Genomic DNA, 24,286 nt, shown 5'->3' on the forward strand with positions numbered 1-24,286 from the left:
GACCAGGATGAAATATATTTATACCACAAACAATGGATCTGGCAACCTTGGTTCACACCTTAGCTCCTCAAGAGTAGTCTTCCTATTTTTCAACAACATGCAGAAGGTGGATTGGCTGCTCTAAAATATGTGTGTTTCACACCTGGGGCGGCACCGACCAGGACGAAATGTGTTCATACAACAAATTTATGAATTTATGAAAATGTACTGCTTTGTGTTCAGCCAATCAGGTGAGGCGAGAAGATGTGTTGTGGTCTGACTATCTAGCATCTGTCCTGTGTGCGCTCATTGGATGACTATAAATGCACCACGAATAACGATTTAGACGCGAATTTGACGAATTCCAAGCCGCATGCTGCTCGCACTAAAGCATTGTGGCTTTGTAGTACCGGAGTGCAGGTGCTAGACTGGCCTGTCTGCGCTCCAGACCAGTCTCCTAATAAAAATACAACCACAGACACCTCAGACTGCTGAGATCTTGAGATCTTGAGCTCTCGAGTCCGAATTTAAGCTGCTGTTGCAAATGCGACCTCTGCTGGCCGGTCGAGGTGCCTGCACAAGAGGTGAGGGAGTCCGTCCGTGCACGGTACGACTCTCTAAGAGACTCTGCCTCCTGCAGACGGTGACTTCTGCAGCAAGCTCATTTAAACAGAGGCCATATAGCCTATAAGAGTGCTGCAATAGGACCCTGTCAACCACCTCCCTTTTAGGCACTGCCAGTTGTGCCTGTTGGATGGCTGGTCAGGTTGATAGCACAGTACTGACAGGCTAAACCTAAGAGCTCGTGTTTTAATAGCGATTTAGACGCCCCTGCTGGATTAAGCTACAGTTCCAAGCCGCATACGCTAAAACCGTGTGGCTTTGTGGTACCGGAGTGCAGGTGCTAGACTGGCCTGTCTGCACCCCTCAACCACAGATACCTCGGACTGCTGAGATCTCGAGCTCTGGAGTCCGAATTTAGGCTGTACAGTTAAGAGAAGGGGGGTCGACTGGGTTCCTTACCTTACCAGGGAGAGGCTTAGTGTGTCTGTCCGTGCACTATACGACTCTCTGAGTGACTCCGCCCCTGACAGGTAATAAGAAGCGGTGACTACCAAAACACCCTTCTTCACACAGAGCGCCATATAGCCTACAAATAGTCATCCACCTAACGTGCAGGCACCCTGACCTGCCAGCTCTGGTCACATGGTCACTTTTAGGCACTGCCAGTTGCCTGTTGGATGGCTGGTCAGGTTGATAGCACAATATCGGTAGGCTAAACCTGAGGGCTCGTGTTTTAAATGTCGGCTGACGGTCTGAGGAAGATGACACCCACCGAACTGTCCCGTCTCCAAACAAAAGAAGGTTTTAAATACACGAGTCCTTGACGTGCACCCTCCTGCACTGTTTATTCATTAACGCTGCGTCCTTATATTTCTGTCGTGACTGACTTCCCGTCGATAGATCCTCAGAGATCAGGCCGTGATTGAAAGCATCGATCCGCCTCTCTTATGACAGCTTAATTTGCTTCCTGGGGACATTTGGGGCCTCTGGGTTTGCCGGCGGCGTCGATCAATAACCTTTGTAGCGGAGATTTGTTTGGATGGAGATGAAAATTGAGATAATAAGTCAAGCTAAGAGTTTGTTTTAGCCTCCACCGTGTTTGAGTGGGTACTTTCGGCTATTGACGGGTGTGTGTGCGTGTGTGTTTTGCAGGCGTGCCAGTCAGCAGTCGAGTCTCCGCTAAGATCCAGCAGCTTGTTACCACGCTGAAGCAGCCGAGGCGGCCCCCGCTCCGCGAGTTCTTCGTCGATGACTTCGAGGAACTTCTTGAGGGTAGGTTCACAGTGCGTTCTCACCCTGCGTTAATTCCGTTCGGGAACCTGAGTTTAATCCGGTCACTTTCCATAATCATGCAGAGGGTGGATTGGCTCCTCTAAAAAGATCAGGATGAAGTGTTTATACCACAAACGATGGATCTGGCAACCCTGGTTCACACCTTAGCTCCTTAAGAATACATCCTCCTACCTTCCATAAATGCAGAAGGTGGATTGGCTGCTCTAAAACGTGTGTGTGTGTCACACCCGGGGATACACCGACCAGGATGAAATATATTTATACCACAAACAAAGGATCTGGCAACCTTGGTTCACACCTTAGCTCCCCAAGAGTCTTCCTATTTTTCAACAACATGCAGAAGGTGGATTGGCTGCTCTGAAATGTGTGTGTGTCACACCTGGGGCGGCACCGATCAGGATGAACTGTGTTTATACCACAAACGATGGATCTGGCAACCTTGGTTCACACCTTAGCGCCTTAAGAGTGCGTCCTCCTACCCCATAAAAACATGCAGAAGGTGGATTGGCTGCTCTTAAATGTGTGTGTGTCACACCCGGGGCGGCACCGACCAGGACGAAATGTGTTCATACAACAAACGATGGATCTGGCAACCCTGGTTCACACCTTAGCTCCTTAAGAATACATCCTCCTACCTTCCATAAATGCAGAAGGTGGATTGGCTGCTCTAAAACGTGTGTGTGTCACACCCGAGGCGACACAGACCAGGATGAAATATATTTATACCACAAACAAAGGATCTGGCAACCTTGGTTCACACCTTAGCGCCTTAAGAGTGTGTCCTCCTACCCTATAAAAACATGCAGAAGGTGGATTGGCTGCTCTAAAACGTGTGTGTGTCACACCTGGGGCGGCACCGATCAGGATGAACTGTGTTTATACCACAAATGATAGATCTGGCAACCTTGGTTCACATCTTAGCGCCTTAAGAGTGCGTCCTCCTACCCTATAAAAACATGCAGAAGGTGGATTGGCTGCTCTTAAACGTGTGTGTGTCACACCTGGGGCGGCACCGATCAGGATGAACTGTGTTTGTACCACAAATGATAGATCTGGCAACCCTGGTTCACACTTTAGCTCCTTAAGAATACATCCTCCTACCTTCCATAAATGCAGAAGGTGGATTGGCTGCTCTAAAACGTGTGTGTGTGTCACACCCGGGGCGACACCGACCAGGACGAAATGTGTTCATACAACAAACAATGGATCTGGCAACCCTGGTTCACACTTTAGCTCCTTAAGAATACATCCTCCTACCTTCCATACATGCAGAAGGTGGATTGGCTGCTCTTAAATGTGTGTGTGTCACACCTGGGGCGGCACCGATCAGGATGAACTGTGTTTATACCACAAATAATAGATCTGGCAACCTTGGTTCACATCTTAGCGCCTTAAGAGTGCGTCCTCCTACCCTATAAAAACATGCAGAAGGTGGATTGGCTGCTCTTAAATGTGTGTGTGTCACACCCGGGGCGACACCGACCAGGACGAAATGTGTTCATACAACAAACAATGGATCTGGCAACCTTGGTTCACACCTTAGCTCCTCAAGAGTACGTCGTCCTATTTTTCAACAACATGCAGAAGGTGGATTGGCTGCTCTAAAATGTGTGTGTATGTGTGTTGCCCTGCACCCGGGGCCACAAACAATGGATCTGGCAACCTTGGTTTACACCTTAGCTCTGTAAGATTCGTCCTCCTACCTTCCAAAAACATGCAGAAGGTGGATTGGCAGCTTTCAGTTACCCCTGGTTTCCTGAAACCGAGCGAGTCAGTCTGTGTATTGCTCTGTGATCGATGAGCACCACGTCTAGACGGGTGTCTGATCCTACAATGTTCTCGCGTGCAGTCCAGCAGCCGGACCCGAACCAGCCGCGGGCGGAGGGAGCTCAGATGATAACCATGAGAGGAGAGCAGCTGGGTGTGGTGACCAACTGGCCTCCGTCCCTGGAGGCGGCGCTGCAGCGCTGGGGAACCATCTCTCCTAAAGCGCCGTGCCTCACCACCATGGACACCAACGGCAAACCGCTCTACGTCCTCACCTACGGTAAGGATAACATGGGTCAATAAAGTAGAATAAATTATTAAGGCAGTTGTGTGGTGCAGCGGTCTGTTATGCAGGCGCACTACCTCTGAGATCCAGGTTTGAATCTCAGCGGTGCTATCAGCCAGTCATGTCTAGAGTAGACTAGAACGCCTTTGTCATACATACAGATACAGCAGTACAGTACAGTAATTGCAAGCTGGGGTCAGGGCGCAGGGTCAGCCGCTGGACGCTCGGGTGGCGCAGCGGTAAATTAGCACTAGCACACCAGCTCTGGGATTCTAAACTGAGACAAACCTCAGCTCTACTACCAATTGGCATAATTAGCAATGCCCATCTGACAAAATTAGCCATTAAAGTCTGCCAGGTGGGAAAAGACCGTACTGAAAATGGGTGGGATCTTTAACGCTGTGCAAGGACCCTGCTTAGTAGCCCGAGGTGCCTGTAAAGAAAGTGGAGGGCACTAGTGGGCACTATTGGCAATGCCTACATCAGACGAAATTGGGTATTAAAGTCAGCCGGGTGGGAAAAGACCGTACTGAAAATGGGTGGGGTCTTTAACGCTGTGCAAGGACCCTGCTTAGTAGCCCGAGGTGCCTGTACAAAGTGGAGGGCACTAGCGGGCATAATTAGCAATGCCTGCATCAGACGAAATTGGGCATTACAGTCAGCCGTGTGGGAAAAGACCGGACTGAAAGTGGGTGGGGTCTTTAACGCTGTGCAAGGACCCTGCTTAGTAGCCCGAGGTGCCTGTACAAAGTGGAGGGCACTAGCGGGCATAATTAGCAATGCCTGCATCAGACAAAATTGGGCATTAAAGTCAGCCGGGTGGGAAAAGACCGGACTGAAAGTGGGTGGGGTCTTTAACGCTGTGCGAGGACCCTGCTTAGTAGCCCGAAGTGCCTGTAAAGAAAGTGGAGGGCACTAGTGGGCATAATTAGCAATGCCTACATCAGACAAAATTGGGCATTAAAGTCAGCCGGGTGGGAAAAGACCGGACTGAAAGTGGGTGGGATCTTTAACGCTGTGCAAGGACCCTGCTTAGTAGCCCGAGGTGCCTGTAAAGAAAGTGGAGGGCACTAGTGGGCACTATTGGCAATGCCTGCATCAGACGAAATTGGGCATTACAGTCAGCCGGGTGGGAAAAGACCGTACTGAAAATGGGTGGGGTCTTTAACGCTGTGCAAGGACCCTGCTTAGTAGCCCGAGGTGCCTGTACAAAGTGGAGGGCACTAGCGGGCACAATTAGCAATGCCTGCATCAGACGAAATTGGGCATTACAGTCAGCCGTGTGGGAAAAGACCGGACTGAAAGTGGGTGGGGTCTTTAACGCTGTGCAAGGACCCTGCTTAGTAGCCCGAGGTGCCTGTACAAAGTGGAGGGCACTAGCGGGCATAATTAGCAATGCCTGCATCAGACAAAATTGGGCATTAAAGTCAGCCGGGTGGGAAAAGACCGGACTGAAAGTGGGTGGGGTCTTTAACGCTGTGCGAGGACCCTGCTTAGTAGCCCGAAGTGCCTGTAAAGAAAGTGGAGGGCACTAGTGGGCATAATTAGCAATGCCTACATCAGACAAAATTGGGCATTAAAGTCAGCCGGGTGGGAAAAGACCGGACTGAAAGTGGGTGGGATCTTTAACGCTGTGCAAGGACCCTGCTTAGTAGCCCGAGGTGCCTGTAAAGAAAGTGGAGGGCACTAGTGGGCACTATTGGCAATGCCTGCATCAGACGAAATGGGCTATTAAGAAATTGATTTGACCTTGATTTTTAATCTTAGTGCTAATTATCGCTCGTTAATTTACTATAATTTCATAAATGTTTTACAGTAAGATCCCAGCTTTATTGAATGTGTATGAGTGTGTGTGTGTGTGTGTGTGAGTGTGTGTGTGTGTGAGGAAGCTGAGTACAGTTAGCCGGCTGAACCCTCTCGGCGACGACCCGTCCTGCTCCACACGGAGGGTGAGAGGTGCGACCAGCGGGTGCCGAGTTGCAGTGGACGCTCTTGTGATTGTGATTTGCCGTGAACCGCTTTCTCTTCCTCTTATCTGCTTCTCTTGCTTCTCCTCTCTGGAAGATCAAGACGATGAAGACTAGTGGCTCAGAGCTTGCGTGGTCCAGACCAGGGTATAATAATGCGGTGACGTGTCTAACCAGCGCTTTTTGGGGCCTGACCCCGAGGGTCCGACCCTCCGTCGGTGTTGCTGGTGTCGCATCCGTCGGTGGTGGAGCCCGGCGCTCCCCGCCGAGCCGCGAGTCGAGTCGGCGCGAGATGCCACCTTCACACAGCGCTGCCGGATCGGCTCGCTGCCGTCTCCGCGTGGGCAGAGGCTCGACCCGAAAATAGAAGCAGTCCGTCTCTTTCCGCGGCGTCTCCGCCCACCCCCTCCCCTCACCTCCTCCTGTCCTCCTCTTCCCTTCCCCCTCCCTCGTCTCGCCGTTCCCCTCGGCGGCGCATCGGCGGGGTATTTAAGGCCGTGCGTCAGCTCGCTCAACAACCTGCTTAAATCAAGAGAGTGATTAAGTTCGCAGCAAACACAGAGCCGGGAGAGATTCGTATGAAGTGATGAAGTGATGTACCGGGGTGTTACCGGGGTGTTACCAGGGCTGGACGATTCATCTGACCTCTAACTGCCCACATGCTGATCATAAGCAACTGCGACAGCGGTCGTTTTATTTATATACTGATGGGTGATAAATTAGGGTGGCGCGGTGGGTTGCGCTGTCGCCTCACAGCAAGAAGGTCCTGGGTTCGATCCCCAGGCGGGGCGGTCCGGGTCCTTTCTGTGCGGAGTTTGCATGTTCTCCCCGTGTCTGCGTGGGTTTCCTCCCGGAGCTCCGGTTTCCTCCCACAGTCCAAAAACATGCAGTCAGGTTACTTGGAGACACTGAATTGCCCTATAGGTGAGTGTGTGTGCGTGTGCGTGTGCGCCCTGCGATGGACTGGCGCCCCGTCCAGGGTGTTTCTGTGTGCCGTGCACTTCTTTACTTCTTTACTTCAGTTTGAGTGTTTGTGGTTTGAATTAGCCGCGCCGTTTTAAATCCACACGGTGTAAAAGAAGACGTGAAGAGACCACTCCACTGATCTGCGCTTGGTTCACATTCTAACATACCTGTGTGATCTTCATCACAGGGAAACTGTGGTCACGGAGCATCAAAGTAGCCTACAACATCCTCCACAAACTGGGAACCAAACAGGAGCCGATGGTCAGACCGGGAGACCGGGTGAGTCCAGTTACACGTTTCATTCAATCATTTCTGCTAACGTTACACTATGTGGGGAAAAAGTATTCGGACACCTGACCATGCTGGGAGGGGTGTGTGTGGTCCTTTCCAGCATTCAGATATGCTCAAAATGCCCCTCCCCTAATATACTGAGGTAATAATTATAAATAAACATATTATTCTCACTAGCTTTATGTTATGTAGTCTCATTATAGTCTCGTAGTCTCAGGGTAGTCTCATTATAGTTGCATGCCAGTCTTATGATGGTCTCAGGTTAGCATCGTTATAGTCTCAGGATAGTATCATAATAGTCAGGCTCATGTCAGTCCTATGATGGTCTGAGGTTGGTATCATTATAGTCTCAGATTAGTCTCATTATGGTCTAAGGCTAGTCTTATTATAGTCTCAGGTTAGTCTCATTATATTCTTAGGTTAGTCTCATTATAGTCTCAGGATAGTATCATTATAGTCTCATGTCAGTCTTATGATGGTCTCAGGTTGGTATCATTATAGTCTCAGGATAGTATCATTATAGTCGCATGTTAGTCCTATGATGGTCTAAGGTTAGTCTTATTATAGTCTCAGGTTAGTCTCATTATATTCTTAGGTTAGTCTCATTATAGTCTCAGGATAGTCTCATTATAGTCTCATGTCAGTCTTATTATAGTCTCAGGTTGGTATCATTATAGTCTCAGATTAGTATCATGATGGTCTAAGGTTAGTCTTATTATAGTCAGTCTCATGTCAGTCTCATGATGGTCTCAGGTTAGTATCGTTATAGTCTCAGGATAGTATCATTATAGTCGCATGTCAGTCCTATGATGGTCTAAGGTTAGTCTTATTATAGTCTCAGGTTAGTCTCATTATATTCTTAGGTTAGTCTCATTATAGTTTCAGGATAGTCTCATTATAGTCTCATGTCAGTCTTATGATGGTCTCAGGTTGGTATCGTTACAGTCTCAGGATAGCATCATTATAGTCTCATGTCAGTCTTATTATAGTCTCAGGTTAGTCTCATTATATTCTTAGGTTGGTCTCATTATAGTCTCATGTCAGTCCTATGATGGTCTGAGGTTGGTATCATTATAGTCTCAGATTAGTCTCATGATGGTCTAAGGTTAGTCTTATTATAGTCAGTCTCATGTCAGTCCTATGATGGTCTGAGGTTGGTATCATTATAGTCTCAGATTAGTCTCATGATGGTCTAAGGTTAGTCTTATTATAGTCAGTCTCATGTCAGTCTTATGATGGTCTCAGGTTGGTATCGTTATAGTCTCAGGATAGTATCATTATAGTCGCATGTTAGTCCTATGATGGTCTAAGGTTAGTCTTATTATAGTCTCAGGTTAGTCTCATTATATTCTTAGGTTGGTCTCATTATAGTCTCATGTCAGTCCTATGATGGTCTGAGGTTGGTATCATTATAGTCTCAGATTAGTATCATGATGGTCTAAGGTTAGTCTTATTATAGTCAGTCTCATGTCAGTCTCATGATGGTCTCAGGTTAGTATCGTTATAGTCTCAGGATAGTATCATTATAGTCGCATGTCAGTCCTATGATGGTCTAAGGTTAGTCTTATTATAGTCTCAGGTTAGTCTCATTATATTCTTAGGTTAGTCTCATTATAGTCTCAGGATAGTCTCATTATAGTCTCATGTCAGTCTTATGATGGTCTCAGGTTGGTATCGTTACAGTCTCAGGATAGCATCATTATAGTCTCATGTCAGTCTTATTATAGTCTCAGGTTAGTCTCATTATATTCTTAGGTTGGTCTCATTATAGTCTCATGTCAGTCCTATGATGGTCTGAGGTTGGTATCATTATAGTCTCAGATTAGTCTCATGATGGTCTAAGGTTAGTCTTATTATAGTCAGTCTCATGTCAGTCCTATGATGGTCTGAGGTTGGTATCATTATAGTCTCAGATTAGTCTCATGATGGTCTAAGGTTAGTCTTATTATAGTCAGTCTCATGTCAGTCTTATGATGGTCTCAGGTTGGTATCGTTATAGTCTCAGGATAGTATCATTATAGTCGCATGTTAGTCCTATGATGGTCTAAGGTTAGTCTTATTATAGTCTCAGGTTAGTCTCATTATATTCTTAGGTTAGTCTCATTATAGTCTCATGTCAGTCTTATGATGGTCTCAGGCTAGTCTCATGATGCTCTCTGGATAGTATCTGCTCATGTCCAGTATCTGACCCATCGTTCATCTCATCTCCTCTCTCTTTCTGTCTTTTCTCCAGGTGGCGCTCGTGTTCCCGAACAACGACCCGGCCGCCTTCATGGTGGCCTTCTACGGCTGCCTGCTGGCCGAGGTGGTGCCGGTGCCCATCGAGGTGCCGCTCACCAGGAAGGTGAGAACCAACCGTCCTGCGTTGCATGCTGAACCTGACCAGATGATATCATAACCACCCCAAGCAAGAGTGCAGACGTGGACGTCTTTCCTATATATATATATATATATATATATATATACACAGTATACGCTACATGGTCAAAAGTATTTGGACACCTTTTTGGAGCTTGAGCTTGTCGGACGTCCATTAAAATAGAGTGACCTCTGTGTGATCTTTTCAGCTAGAAAATATATTTTTAACCACTCTTTTATGATGGCTTTGAAGTATGTCTGTGGGAATTTGTGCCCAATTGCTAACAGGTGTAATAAATCAGTTATATAAGGGTAGTTATATGCTCCCAACTTACTAGTGCAGCAACAGGTTAGGAAAGGCACTTTCTTGTTCCAGGATGACTGTGCAAGCTCTATAAAGACATACGGTCTAAGCAATCGAGGGTTAAGGGCCTTGCTCAGGGGCCCAACAGCAGGGCTTGAACCAGCGACCTATTGATTACCAGTCCAGAACCTTAACCACTAGGCTACAACTGCAGTCGAGCCTAAATTGACCGACACCAGAGCCCAGCCGTCCCAAAGCTCTTTGGACTGAATGTGCACAAATTCTCACAGACATGCTTCAAAGTCTTGTGAGAAGCCTTCTCAGAAGAAGATCACATCTTGGGTTGTTTCTTTTTTTTAATAGGACATCCAGCGAGCTCACAGTCAGGTGTCCAAATACTTTTGACCTCTAGTGCTATTCCTACAGTTCTGCACCAAACCTCACGGATTAAAAGCCTAAAGCAGGATTTAATATGAGCACGTTCTTGATTTTTTGGCTGGTATGACGTGCACCCCCCCCCCCCCCCCCCCCCCCCCTCCCCCCTTAGCGTATTCTCACAGCCTGAGCTCCTAATATCCAGTGCCAGCGCGACAGGCTTTACAGCAGCAAATATTAATGCTGTTTTATTATTTATGATTAATACGAGCTTTACTGAGGTTCGATGGAAACTTCAGCTCCGAGCCGAGCGCCGTAAATATCGCAGGCGCGTCGAACGTCTGTATTGATGTATCTTTATTGGCTGTAATGCAGATGTTATTGGTTATGGTTCGGCGTGGAATGTGTATGAGGGGTCTGCATGTGTATGGGTCGGAGGATTGGTCCGATCTCTCATCCAGGAAAAAGACAGAGAAACTGGCAGAACACTCTCTGGCTTCCTTTCCACTCACATTCCACTGAGAGAGAGAGAGAGAGAGAGCTCTGTCTTTTGCACTCGCATAATTAAAACTAAGAAAAATCCCATAAGTTGTACCTGCTGTAGGTTTCACAACACACACACACAGTTTAAATGGAAACCCAGAGTCATCCTGTACCCGAACTAGGCCACCCCTGACAGCCGCTGATTTACGTTTGGCATTGCGCAGACCTGATTTTGTTTTTTCTCCCCCTCGCACGCCAGGACGCGGGCAGCCAGCAGATCGGCTTCCTCCTGGGGAGCTGCGGGGTGACGGTGGCGCTGACCAGCGACGCCTGCCATAAAGGGCTTCCCAAAGGACCGACTGGTGAAATACCTCAGTTCAAAGGTCAGCACTGTGTGTGTAAATGTAACAAGAGGGAATGTAAAAGGAAAGGGGGGGGGGGGGGGGGGGGGGGGGGATGGCGTGGTGGGGCATCCAGAGAGTTTAGGGTACCGGTGTCCACTTTGGGTTTCCGTAGCTAAACGGTTGCACACAAGCCTAAGATTACCAGGCGCAATGTCGAGTGTCGGTTGGAATGGTGGAAAGCACAGCAGCATTGGACTCTGGAGCAGTAGAAAGACATTCTCTCACTTACCTGGCAGTCTGACACTTGAAGCAGTGGGAAGCACAGCAGCATTGGACTACGGAGCAGTCGAAAACACTTGGAGCGGTGGAAAGCACAGCAGCATGGGACTCTGGAGCAGTCGAAAACACTTGGAGCGGTGGAAAGCACAGCAGCATGGGACTCTGGAGCAGTCGAAAACACTTGGAGCGGTGGAAAGCACAGCAGCATTGGACTACGGAGCAGTGCAAAACACTTGGAGCGGTGGAAAGCACAGCAGCATGGGACTCTGGAGCAGTGCAAAACACTTGAAACGGTGGAAAGCACAGCAGCATGGGACTCTGGAGCAGTGGAAAACACTTGAAACGGTGGAAAGTACAGCAGCATGGGACTCTGGAGCAGTGGAGAACACTTGGAACGGTGTAAAGCACAGCAGCATGGGACTCTTGAGCAGTGCAAAACACTTGGAGCGGTGGAAAGCACAGCAGCATTGGACTCTGGAGCAGTCGAAAACACTTGGAGCGGTGTAAAACACAGCAGCATGGGACTCTGGAGCATTGCTAAACACTTGGAGCGGTGGAAAGCACAGCAGCATTGGACTACGGAGCAGTCGAAAACACTTGGAGCGGTGGAAAGCACAGCAGCATGGGACTCTGGAGCAGTCGAAAACACTTGGAGCGGTGGAAAGCACAGCAGCATGGGACTCTGGAGCAGTCGAAAACACTTGGAGCGGTGGAAAGCACAGCAGCATTGGACTACGGAGCAGTGCAAAACACTTGGAGCGGTGGAAAGCACAGCAGCATGGGACTCTGGAGCAGTGCAAAACACTTGAAACGGTGGAAAGCACAGCAGCATGGGACTCTGGAGCAGTGGAAAACACTTGAAACGGTGGAAAGTACAGCAGCATGGGACTCTGGAGCAGTGGAGAACACTTGGAACGGTGTAAAGCACAGCAGCATGGGACTCTTGAGCAGTGCAAAACACTTGGAGCGGTGGAAAGCACAGCAGCATTGGACTCTGGAGCAGTCGAAAACACTTGGAGCGGTGTAAAACACAGCAGCATGGGACTCTGGAGCATTGCTAAACACTTGGAGCGGTGGAAAGCACAGCAGCATGGGACTCTGGAGCAGTGCAAAACACTTGGAGCGGTGTAAAGCACAGCAGCATGGGACTCTGGAGCAGTCGAAAACACTTGGAGCGGTGGAAAGCACAGCAGCATTGGACTACGGAGCAGTGCAAAACACTTGGAGCGGTGGAAAGCACAGCAGCATGGGACTCTGGAGCAGTGCAAAACACTTGAAACGGTGGAAAGCACAGCAGCATGGGACTCTGGAGCAGTGGAAAACACTTGAAACGGTGGAAAGTACAGCAGCATGGGACTCTGGAGCAGTGGAGAACACTTGGAACGGTGTAAAGCACAGCAGCATGGGACTCTTGAGCAGTGCAAAACACTTGGAGCGGTGGAAAGCACAGCAGCATTGGACTCTGGAGCAGTCGAAAACACTTGGAGCGGTGTAAAACACAGCAGCATGGGACTCTGGAGCATTGCTAAACACTTGGAGCGGTGGAAAGCACAGCAGCATGGGACTCTGGAGCAGTGCAAAACACTTGGAGCGGTGTAAAGCACAGCAGCATGGGACTCTGGAGCAGTGCAAAAACACTTGGAGCGGTGGAAAGCACAGCAGCATTGGACTCTGGAGCAGTGGAAAACACTTGGAGCGGTGTAAAGCACAGCAGCATGGGACTCTGGAGCAGTGCAAAAACACTTGGAGCGGTGGAAAGCACAGCAGCATTGGACTCTGGAGCAGTGGAAAACACTTGGAGCGGTGTAAAGCACAGCAGCATGGGACTCTGGAGCAGTGCAAAAACACTTGGAGCGGTGGAAAGCACAGCAGCATTGGACTCTGGAGCAGTGGAAAACACTTGGAGCGGTGTAAAGCACAGCAGCATGGGACTCTGGAGCAGTGGAAAACACTTGGAGCGGTGTAAAGCACAGCAGCATGGGACTCTGGAGCAGTGCAAAACACTTGGGATGGTGGAAAGCACAGCAGCATGGGACTCTGGAGCAGTGGAAAACACTTGGAGCGGTGTAAAGCACAGCAGCATGGGACTCTGGAGCAGTGCAAAACACTTGGCATGGTGGAAAGTACAGCAGCACTGGACTCTGGAGCAGTGGAAAACACTTGGAAAGGTGGAAAGCACAGCAGCATGGTACTCTGGAGCAGTGCAAAACACTTGGAGCGGTGTAAAGTACAGCAGCACTGGACTCTGGAGCAGTGGAAACCACTTGGAGCGGTGGAAAGCACAGCAACATGGGACTCTGGAGCAGTGCAAAACACTTGGGATGGTGGAAAGTACAGCAGCATGGGACTCTGGAGCAGTGCAAAACACTTGGGACGGTGTAAAGCACAGCAGCATGGGACTCTGGAGGCAGACAAAATTGGCCACTGAGTCTGCTGGGTGAGAAAAGACAGGACTAATAAAGTAGGTGGGTCTATGATGCTGCGCAAGGACCCTGGTTAGCTGTCGATGACCGCGTACAAATCCCAAACGGTGCTATCAACCGGTCGGGCGTATGCTTTCAAACGTGATCGGCTACGTCTGAGGGTGGAGATGGGACGGCCGAGGCTGCATGATGGATTGGCGCCCTGTCTGGGGTGATACCGGACCCAACGTGACCTTGACCAGGAGAAATTGGTGAAAAGCAAAGCAAAATGCAGCATACAGTGGTGGAGCCGTGGGAGCTAAACACAGTTAAGATAGGCTGGTTCAGGCCCCATTAAGTAGAGCTATTAGGGTACAGCGGGTATCATTTACAGCTCTTTATACCCACAGGGAAGGTGCGCGCCAACTAGCATGAAGGGATTTAACGAGCTAGGTTCGAGATCTAATCTAAATCCGAGCACCTTGGCTCAGCATTCCGGCTCACACACACACACACACACACACACACACGAGGATATAAATAGAACAGGTCCGGGATAATGAGTTTATGTTGCTATTTAGGTGCTAACGAGTGGAAAGGGGTGTATTTTTATCCGCAGACGAGGACGGTGTACTCCGTCTTACCCTAGACTCACACCAGCAGTTGGCCAGATTGCAACACGATCGTCATTAGAAGACACTCTTGAATGAATTGCATCTGTATTTGCGGGGTTGCCAGATTTCAGCCCTGACTAAGCTGCACATGATAAAAAAAGATCTTGGTTGTTTAGCTTTTTGGCTACTATAACTTTGCCTGCCATCGCTGAGTGGTGCTGTCAACCTGGACTGGCGTCCAGACAGACACAGTTGCAGCCTCTGTTGTCTGGTTGAGGCGTCGCCACTAGCGGTGGGTCTTGTATTAGTGCTTAGCGTGTCTCTCTATGCACTTGTTTATATTTTTGGCTGATATTTCAACCCGGTTCTCTGGCTATATCAAATTAGCCCTTATCAATGGGTCTGTCTGAAAACCTAGTGAGCTGCCTTGCTCCCTACTGCCTACCTAGGCAGCCTGAGTAGGGAGGATTCTAATAAGACGTTGACCTGCACAACTGTTACGAAATACAAATTTTTCATACAGAATGTTTCTATTTAAATATGTCTAAAATAAATCCCTGTTTTTTTTTTGCGCTGTAGGTTGGCCCAAGCTGCTTTGGTTCGTCACGGAATCCAAACACCTTTCCAAACCGCCGCGCGACTGGTTTCCTCATATCAAGGATGCAAACAACGACACCGCCTACATCGAGGTAAGAGGTCTAGAACTGATCGAGTTTGCTGACCTGTTCAAAGCTCCTCCAATGAGACGAACTGTTCGATATGACACGGTTAAAGCCACTCTGATTCTCATAATTTCTCAGCCCCTCGAGCTGTAACACAAGTTTAAAAGTGAAACTGAGCAAAACCCACAGCAAAACACACATACACGTGGACGTAATTCCACACAAGTGCGGATTCGTCTCATATCCGCACTTTGATGACGCTCCCTTACTGCATGACCAGCTCCTGTTCTTGGACGTTTCTATTCTCCGGGCTGCCTGTGGCGTGAAGTAAAAATCGATCCTCCTATCGGAGCACAGAAGCAGATCTGGCTTCCATTAGCGCCTGATAAATAATTAACACCCGCTTAATCGTAAAGCCAGACCCACGTCGAGGAGGATTTTAGGATGACGGCGTTTCACGTTAGTGTAGCGTGGTGTGGCGAGGTGTGTCCAGCGGTATCGATCGGGCGAGGAAGAAACTCTTATCCCGTCTTTTATGCTGAGCGAGAAATCCGAGCCCCTCGAACGGGTGCGATTTTATTAACAGGGCTTCGTGTGAGCCGTCTGCAGGGCTTCTGGTCATTCGAAGCACTTAGAGGAATCTATCAGGTCAGCAGGATTCGGCCGGACAGTCCTAGCAGCTCCATTGGGGTTAAAATGTGTTAATATTGCTTTTTTAACACTAGTTAGCGTTACTAGCACAGTGAGTCACATGACTGCATGAGTCCTATTAAGCTATATGCTTAATTTTACATAAAAAGGAAGGATTTGCACCCTTAATTAAAGGTAAAATAGTTATCGAAACAACCTCTTTCAAGGCGGTCGCTTGGGCGACGCAGCTGTAGCTCGAACTCTTGTGGTTTGAGCCTCGGCGGTGCTACCGGCCTGTCTAGGCACTCCACAGGCACATCTGGCCGTGTCCATGAGAGGAGATGTGTTGTTTGGATGGTGTTGTTCCTGATTTATGCTGCAATAGTGACCCCTGCTGGCCGGTTCAGGCGCTGACACACATGGGACATACACGCTACAGCTCTCTGTGAGACTCCATCGCTGAATTTTGCTAATTTGAATACTTGTGCAGTAAATCGTGCCAACGTTTCCTAAGAATCAACAAATCACCTTGATGGAAATTTCGACCAAACCTTAAAAAAAAAAATATATATATATATATTTATATTAAGGCGGTTGCTCTGGTGGCGCAGCTGTAGCTCGAACTCTTGTGGTTTGAGCCTCAGCGGTGCACAGACACATCTGGCCGTGTCTACGAGAGGAGATGTGTTTGTTTGGATGGTGGTGTTACGCGTTTCTGCTACAATAGTGACTCCTGCTGGCCGGTTGAGGCGCTGACACATGTGGGACATACACGCTACAGCTCTCTGTTGGACTCAATCGCTGAATTTTGCAAATGCTTATCGTTTGTGCGGTAAATCGTGCCAAAGTTTCCTGTGGACAATCTTCAGCCAAACCACCTTCATGGAATTTGACCAAACTTAAAAAAAAAAAATATATATTTTTATTTAGATGGGTGCTGGGGAGCCTCTGCGGTGCTACCAGCCTGGCTAGGCACTCAACAGGCACATCTGGCCGTGTCTATGAGAGGGGAAGTGTTGTTCGGATGGTGTTGTTTTGCATTTCCACTGCAATAGTGACTCCTGCTGGCCGGTTGAGGCGCTGACACACATGGGACATACACGCTACAGCTCTCTGTGAGACTCCATCGCTGAATTTTGCAAATTCTCATTATTTGTGCGGTAGATTGTGCCAACGTTTGGTTCCTGTGGACAATCTAGAACTTGAGGAACTTGAACTTTGCTCCTGAGAACTCGACCAAACAAAAAAGCAGCTTGGTTAACACCCTATTCTTGTGTGTTTGCCAGTACAAAACCTGCAAGGACGGCAGCGTTCTGGGGGTGACCGTGATGAGGATCGCTCTGCTCACGCACTGCCAGGCTCTTACGCAGTCCTGCGGATACACCGAGGGTGAGGAACCACGTCAAACGCAAGCGTATACGTGTCCTATACAGTAAAACATCTTCATTTAATGTCTGCGTCTCGTTCCGTTTCAGCCGAGACCATAGTGAACGTGCTGGACTTTAAGAAGGACGTGGGTCTGTGGCACGGCATCCTGACGGTAAGGATAATCCTGAATCATCGTTCGCTGGTCACTAGACGTTCCCGAATTCTAGCTTTTTAGACGTGATATCTGTGTCCCCCCCACAGAGCGTAATGAACATGATGCACGTGATCAGCATTCCCTACTCCCTAATGAAGGTCAACCCTCTCTCCTGGATCCAGAAAGTGTGCCAGTACAAAGGTGCGCCCCACCCGCCACACGTTTCCACTATAAAAGCAGTATCCATACATCATCCTAATCTATATCTTCGCTAACAGATCTGCTCGTGTGTAATGTAATGGATTTTCTCTCTTTCTGTTTATCTGTGTGTGTGTGTGTGTGTGTGTGTGTGTAGCTAAGGTAGCGTGTGTTAAGAGCAGAGACATGCACTGGGCCCTGGTGGCACACAGAGATCAGCGAGACATCAACCTCAGCTCTCTGCGCATGCTGGTCGTCGCTGACGGATCCAACCCATGTGAGTTCGTCATTAAAGACGTAAAACTGACGTAACTGGTAATGAGACACGGCCCGTCGGTTTAGGTGAAGCCCCAAACTGTTACCTGGCTACACTAAATGGACACAAATATTGGGACACCCCTTCTAATTTTGGAATTGATGTGTTCCAGGCACAACAGTTGCTAACAGGTGAAATCAATCAGTTAATTAATATGAAGGAAATGATTCCAAAGCTTCCAACTTTGCAGCAACAGTTTAGGGAAGGCTCTCTCCTGTTCCAGCATGACCACGCCCCTATAAAGACATGGTTTACATTTACATTTCTGGCATTTAGCAGACGCCTTTATCCAAAGCGACTTACAGTACACAGTCTAAGCAATTAAGGGTTAAGGGCCTTGCTCAAGGGCCCAACAGCAGCAACCTGGCAGTGGTGGGGCTTGAACCAGCGACCTTCTGATTACTAGTCCAGTACCTTGACCACTAGGCTACAACATCCCTAAAGAATCTCAATAGCTTTGAAATGACCCTGAACACTTTCTTGGCTTTCTTGACCAATCGGTGCCCAGTCATGCTAATGCTCTTGTTTTATTGAAAAGGCACAAATTCCCACAGACATACTTCAAAGTCTTTTTTAAAGGAGTAATAATACAGTTTTATTTTTAATGTGACTTCCCCTTTAAATCTTATTTTTTTGGCACAGTGGTCTAATGCGCCAGCATACCAACATGAAGGCTTCCCTGACCAATATCAGTGCCCAGCCATATAAATGCTCTTTTTTTTACTAACTAGGCACAAATTCCCACAGACATACTTCAGACAAGTCTTTTTTTAAAGGAATAATATTAATAATAATAATAATACAGTTTTGTTTTAATGTGATCTCCCCTTAAAATAGTTTTTGGTGCGGCGTCTAACGCGCCAGCCTACCAACATCAGTGCCCAGCTATATACAGTGGCCTAACGTGCCAGCCTACCACCGCCAAGTTCGAATCTCAGCTTTGATATCAACCTGCAGTTGCGGCCTCTGCTGGCCAGTCGAGGCGCCCGCACGAGTGGCCATCGTTCTTGGGCGGCTGTGAGGCCCCACCTCTGCCAGGCGAAAAGGTGCACAGGATGTTGGAGGAGGCGCGTGACAGGCTGCACCCCTCCTCAATCGGGGGTGTATTAGATGCTACTTTACTGGGGAGAAAAAGAGACAAAAATGAATAAATAAAGATAAATAATAATAAACGTTATTCTGAGAAGAGCTGCGTCAATGTGGCTGCGTCCCAAATCCCATCGTTGTGAACTGAGTGACCTGTCAGTGCAGTATTACAGGCCGTCGTGTATTTTTCCAAGAAGCCTGGTGCTAGCATTGTTTCCGCTAGTGCGCACTCGTAGAAATCCGATAACGGCGTCTATATGCGCCGAATAACGTGATTACCGGGCTAGAATCCAAAATCCAAGTGGCTTTATCGAATCAGGCGAGCCGCATGAAGCATGAATGCGTTTCCCTTAAGCACTGCGTGCACGCTCACACACGCGCGCGGCCCGATACCGTGACCGCTCTATCAGGCTCTTTAATAGCCGCGCAGGTACGAGCGAGTGTGTCGGGAGCGCTAAAAATATCACTCGGCTCGGGTACGTCAGCGACACGCCAGGATTCCGGCACGCGGCGGAATTAAAAGCGGATGAGAACTAATGACTCTGATCTTACATCATCTCTCTTCTTTTATTGTTCAGGGTCGATCTCGTCGTGCGACGCCTTCCTGAACGTCTTCCAGAGCAAAGGGCTGAAACCGGAGGTCATCTGTCCGTGCGCCAGCTCGCCCGAGGCGCTCACCGTGGCTATCAGGAGGTGGGGAAAGCTACTGTGGACGTCACACACACATTTACATTTACGGCATTTAGCAGACGCTTCAATTGAGGGTTAAGGGCCTTGAACCAGCAACCTTTTGATTACTAGTCTAGTACCTTAACCACACACACCCTCGCTCTGCCTCCCAGGGGTCAGCGGGTGGCGCAGCGGTAAATCATGCCAGCCCACTACCTCTGGGATCCAGGGTTCGAATCCCAGGTGGTGCTATCACCCAGTCGGGCGTCTACCTACACATTCAGACATGATTGCTTGAGACTGGGAAGGATGGAGAAAGGCAACTGCGATGGATTGGCGTCCTGTCCAGGGTGCGGTACATTATTCCGCCCGGTGATTCCAGCAAAACCACACCCACTGCGACCCTGACCGGAATAAAACGTCCTTGATTTAAAACGTTAAACACTCACTTTCTTAATTGCTTATCCAATTAGGGTCACAGGGGGGATGCTGGAGTCTTTCCCAGCTTTTCAATGGGCGCAAGGCACACAGTAACACCCTGGATGGGGCGCCAGTCCATTCCATCGCAGGGCAGACACACACACACACACACACACATTAACCTATATGGCAATTTATTGTCTCCAGTTAACCTGACTGCATGTTTTTGGACTGTGGGAGGAAACCGGAGCTCCCGGAGGAAACCCACGCAAACTTCGCACAGAAAGGACCCACCTGGGCCCCACCTGGGGATCGAACCCAGGACCTTCCTGCTGTGAAGTGACAGTGCTACCCACGAGCTACCGTGCCGTCCCGAATTAAACCATATAAAATTACATTAAAAATTGAGCTTATGGTTGCCTGATATTATAATTTCCATCGGATTTTCATTATATTCAGTATTTTCGAATGATTTTTCTTGCATGTCCAAATAAACAGCACTACACTTTGTTTTTACAATATCGGGTGGAACAGTGGGGTCACGTGAGGAGTTTATGGGTTTCAAACGTGTCAGTTTTCCTTCGAAAGAATTCAGAACGTTCTCAGCAGCGGTCGAGACTCGGTCCAGTCCGCCCGTCTGATGCATTTTCCAAACCCCTTTTACCAGAGAATAATATTTTCTTACTCCGGTCCTGTAATTACGGCTCTGTGGAACGCAGCCACGTCCACGGTGCGACCCAGACGCATGCAGCATGTGGTTTTAATCGCGCCGGATCAGCTCCGTCTCCGCTCCTTTCTGCCGGACCCTCTTTCATGACGGCGTTTTGTTAATTAAAATCTAATAAACTGACTTCGAGAGCTCGTGGTTAAACTCAGAATTACTCTCACTCCTGTTTTTGTCGTTGGGCCGGTGACATCATTGCATCCGTGATTCACGCGTGTAGCGAGGGGAACGCTAACGAGCCCTCGACGGCGCCCCTCACACACGCCTCGACGCACACACGTTCAAAAACCATTAAGCAGAAGTGCTAAGGAAGCATGTTTTTAATGGCGTCTGGCAGCATGTGGACTGATGTATGTAGTTCAGAACATGCTAAACTGCAGCAGGAACGGGAACAATAACACCCAGCAAAATCATCCGCTGTGTAACGTCACCGTGTTATTAATGTAAATAAAGTAGGACAGATTTTAGTAGTTACTGGTGAGGTTTGTATTTCACCAGTACTCACCTTGTGACTACATTTTTCTTTAGAATCAGAATTTACTGTGGCTATCAACATTTACATTTTTGGCATTTAGCAGACGTGTTTCTCAAAAGCGACTTACATTACAGTTACAGTCTAAGCAATTAAGGCTTATTATTATTATTATTATGTTATTATTACTGTTATTGTTATATTATATAACAATTATATATATCATATGATTTATATTATATTACTATTATTATTATTATTAATAATGTTATTATTACTGTTATTATTATATTATTATTTCTGCTACTATATTATTATTATTACAATTATTATTATTATTACAATTATTACTATTAATGTTATTATAATTATTATTATTATTACTGTTATTGTTATTATTGTTAGTATTTTTATTATTGGTTAAATAATTATAATAATTATTATTGTTATTACTGTTATTATAATAATAATAATTGTTATTATTAATATTATTACAGTTATTATTATTATTATTATTATTATTACAATTATTATTATTATTATTATTATTAGTGGTTAAATAATTATGATGAAGATTATTATTATTATTATTTTCTTAATAATAATTTAATTATATATTATAATATAATTGAATTACAGTGACAACTTGGTGTTATTAGGGCTTGAACCAGCAACCTTCGGATTACCAGTCCAGTACCTTAACCGCTGCACTACCACTCTGAAATAATCAGATTTAAATATTCTGACATTCATTCATTGTCTCTTTTACCACAACTCTGGTCAGGGTCGCTGCGTTGGGTCTGATTCACTGGGAAAGGCAGGAAACACCCGGACAGGTCGCTAGTTAATTACAGTGCAGACACACACACACTGTGGGCAAATTGTAGTAGCTCCAGTTGCCCTGTCTGCGCATCTATGGACTTGTGGGACGAAACCCATGCGGACACATGGAGAACATGCAAACTCCACACAGAAAGGAATCGACCCCAGGCCCTTCCTGCTCTGAGGCAACAGCACAAGCTTAACAGTGTTGGTCCCTGATGGTCCTCATACAGGTTTGTTGTTGTGCTCTGTTGCAGACCCACAGACGACAGTAACCAGCCGCCGGGTCGAGGCGTTTTGTCCATGCAGGGTCTGAGCCATGGCGTCATCAGAGTGGACACGGAGGAACGTCTGGCCGTCCTAACCGTACAGGACGTGGGAACGGTCATGCCTGGAGGTACGCTGGTAAAAACACCTTAAACAAAAAAACTGTGTTTGTTATTTTGATCGTTTGGGTTGCCAGACGCGTCTGTTTTGTGTAATCTTTAGTGTCAAGTCTAATCTAGAGAATGATGATATTGATAAATAAGTAAGAGCATTTTATGGTATCTAAGAATTTAGACATGCCCTCTTCTCAGGAGTGTAGGATGACATAAAATGCCTCTGTACGCTGTGACTAGCGGGTTCATGAAGTGTGTTTTTGGCTCCTCTCCAGCTTTGATGTGCGTGGTGAAACCGGAGGGGGTTCCTCAGCTGTGCCGGACCGACGAGATCGGGGAGGTGTGCGTGTGCTCCGTGGCCACCGGGACGTCGTACTACGGCCTCGCGGGCATGACCAAGAACACCTTTGAGGTTTGTCTGCAGTTCTGCACTCAGCGGGTTCAGATTTGTACCTTACCTGCTCTTGGGTTCGAATCTCGGCTCTGCTATAGGTCGGCTGGGCGCCCTCTAACGTCGGCAGCAGACAAAATGGGCCTCCGGTCTGCTGGGTGGGAAAGACAGGACCAAGGGGTGGGGCTGTGTAAGGACCTTGGTTGACCAGGGTGCCTGTACAGAAAGTGTAGGAGCGCAGAGATCCGGGCGTGGCTCTCCGTACGGTGTGTCAGGCGAATACGCACCCTCCTTGGGGTCCCCAGCAGCGGATCAGCTACCCTAAATTGGGAGGAAAAGGGGGTAAAATGCATAAATACACCATAAGCGATCCTCTCTGTGTTTTCGTGTGCTCAGGTTTTCCCAATGAGCAACTCGGGAGCTCCGATCAGCGAGTACCCGTTCACACGGACGGGCCTGCTGGGCTTCGTCGGGCCCGGGGGCCTGGTCTTCATCGCCGGGAAGATGGACGGGCTCATGGTGGTCAGCGGCAGGAGACACAATGCTGACGACATCGTCGCCACCGCGCTTGCCGTGGAGCCCATGAAGTTTGTGTACCGGGGCAGGTCAGTGAGGCCTGGATGATTTTAAGGATTTAAGGATTTCCCTGCATACTGTCCATAACATTATTAAAAGATCCAGTTAAGATTAGGATCTATTCATGCGTGACCCGTGTTTCTGCAGGATAGCCGTGTTCTCCGTGACCGTGCTGCACGACGAGCGCATTGTGGTGGTGGCCGAGCAGAGGCCGGACTCCACCGAGGAGGACAGCTTCCAGTGGATGAGCCGGGTGCTGCAGGTACCCGCACTCGCACCCTCCCACAGACACACAGCCGATTGGATGTCTGTTATGTCATGTTATGCCCCCTCACCCCACCTGAGTAACGCCCCCTCACCCCCTCCATCCCCTCTCCAGATTCAATTAGAGCTTAAGATACAGCTGGAGTGTGGCACTGTTGCCTCACAGCAAGAAGGTCCTGGGTTCGATTCCCAGGTGGAGCTGTGTGGACTGGTTTGCATGTTCTCCTCGTGTCTGTGTTGGTTTCCTCCGGGAGCTCCGGTTTCCTCCCACAGTCTAACTGATACTGAGATACAAAATTGTCTATGACTGTGTTTGACATTGAACTTGAACTGATGAATCATGGGTAACCAGTGTGTAAAACATGACATTCAAATCCTAATAAATAAATGTAGCATTTTTAAATCTCCATCCACCTTTATTCCGGTGTCACTCCGCCCCGGTGAAGGTCACGCGCCGCGGCGGGTCCGCTTTGCTCACCGCGGGCGGTGCTCCCTTCCCAGCCCGGTTATTTTTAGACCCCTCCGTCTGACGCGTCTCTCCTCCCGCAGGCGATCGACAGCATCCACAACGTGGGGGTGTTCTGCCTGGCCCTGGTTCCCGCCAACACCCTCCCCAAGACGCCCCTGGGCGGCATCCACCTGTCGGAGACCAAGCAGCTGTTCCTGGAGGGCTCGCTTCACCCCTGCAACGTGCTCATGTGTCCTCACACCTGCGTCACCAACCTGCCAAAACCCCGGCAGAAGCAGCCAGGTCCGTGACTGTAGCAAGGTCACCCCCCACACACGCACGCACACACGCACGCACACACACTTCCCTGCCAGGTGATAATTCAGAGCGGTTTGGGATGCTGAGCGTGTATGGAGGGTGGTGTGTGGGGGTGG

At 48.3% G+C, this 24,286-nt stretch overlaps 1 protein-coding gene across 7 annotated transcripts in view; it reads left to right on the forward strand.

The window, feature by feature from the left end:
- The window catches only part of dip2ca (disco-interacting protein 2 homolog Ca), a 118,385-nt gene that overhangs the window by 67,361 nt on the left and 26,738 nt on the right, over nucleotides 1-24,286 (forward strand). For all 7 annotated transcript variants that reach the window (XM_062985906.1, XM_062985900.1, XM_062985901.1 and 4 more), the window contains 16 exons: nucleotides 1,696-1,815; nucleotides 3,686-3,883; nucleotides 7,010-7,101; nucleotides 9,347-9,457; nucleotides 10,893-11,016; nucleotides 14,852-14,961; nucleotides 16,851-16,953; nucleotides 17,040-17,104; nucleotides 17,194-17,287; nucleotides 17,442-17,561; nucleotides 19,265-19,379; nucleotides 22,051-22,190; nucleotides 22,449-22,585; nucleotides 22,961-23,169; nucleotides 23,288-23,402; nucleotides 23,954-24,155. In XM_062985906.1, the coding sequence (XP_062841976.1) occupies nucleotides 1,696-1,815; nucleotides 3,686-3,883; nucleotides 7,010-7,101; nucleotides 9,347-9,457; nucleotides 10,893-11,016; nucleotides 14,852-14,961; nucleotides 16,851-16,953; nucleotides 17,040-17,104; nucleotides 17,194-17,287; nucleotides 17,442-17,561; nucleotides 19,265-19,379; nucleotides 22,051-22,190; nucleotides 22,449-22,585; nucleotides 22,961-23,169; nucleotides 23,288-23,402; nucleotides 23,954-24,155 (2,055 nt within the window). The remainder of the gene's footprint in view (nucleotides 1-1,695; nucleotides 1,816-3,685; nucleotides 3,884-7,009; nucleotides 7,102-9,346; nucleotides 9,458-10,892; nucleotides 11,017-14,851; nucleotides 14,962-16,850; nucleotides 16,954-17,039; nucleotides 17,105-17,193; nucleotides 17,288-17,441; nucleotides 17,562-19,264; nucleotides 19,380-22,050; nucleotides 22,191-22,448; nucleotides 22,586-22,960; nucleotides 23,170-23,287; nucleotides 23,403-23,953; nucleotides 24,156-24,286) is intronic.

This window comes from Trichomycterus rosablanca, chromosome 23 (genome assembly GCF_030014385.1).
Source record: "Trichomycterus rosablanca isolate fTriRos1 chromosome 23, fTriRos1.hap1, whole genome shotgun sequence".
NCBI classification, from domain to species: domain Eukaryota; kingdom Metazoa; phylum Chordata; class Actinopteri; order Siluriformes; family Trichomycteridae; genus Trichomycterus; species Trichomycterus rosablanca.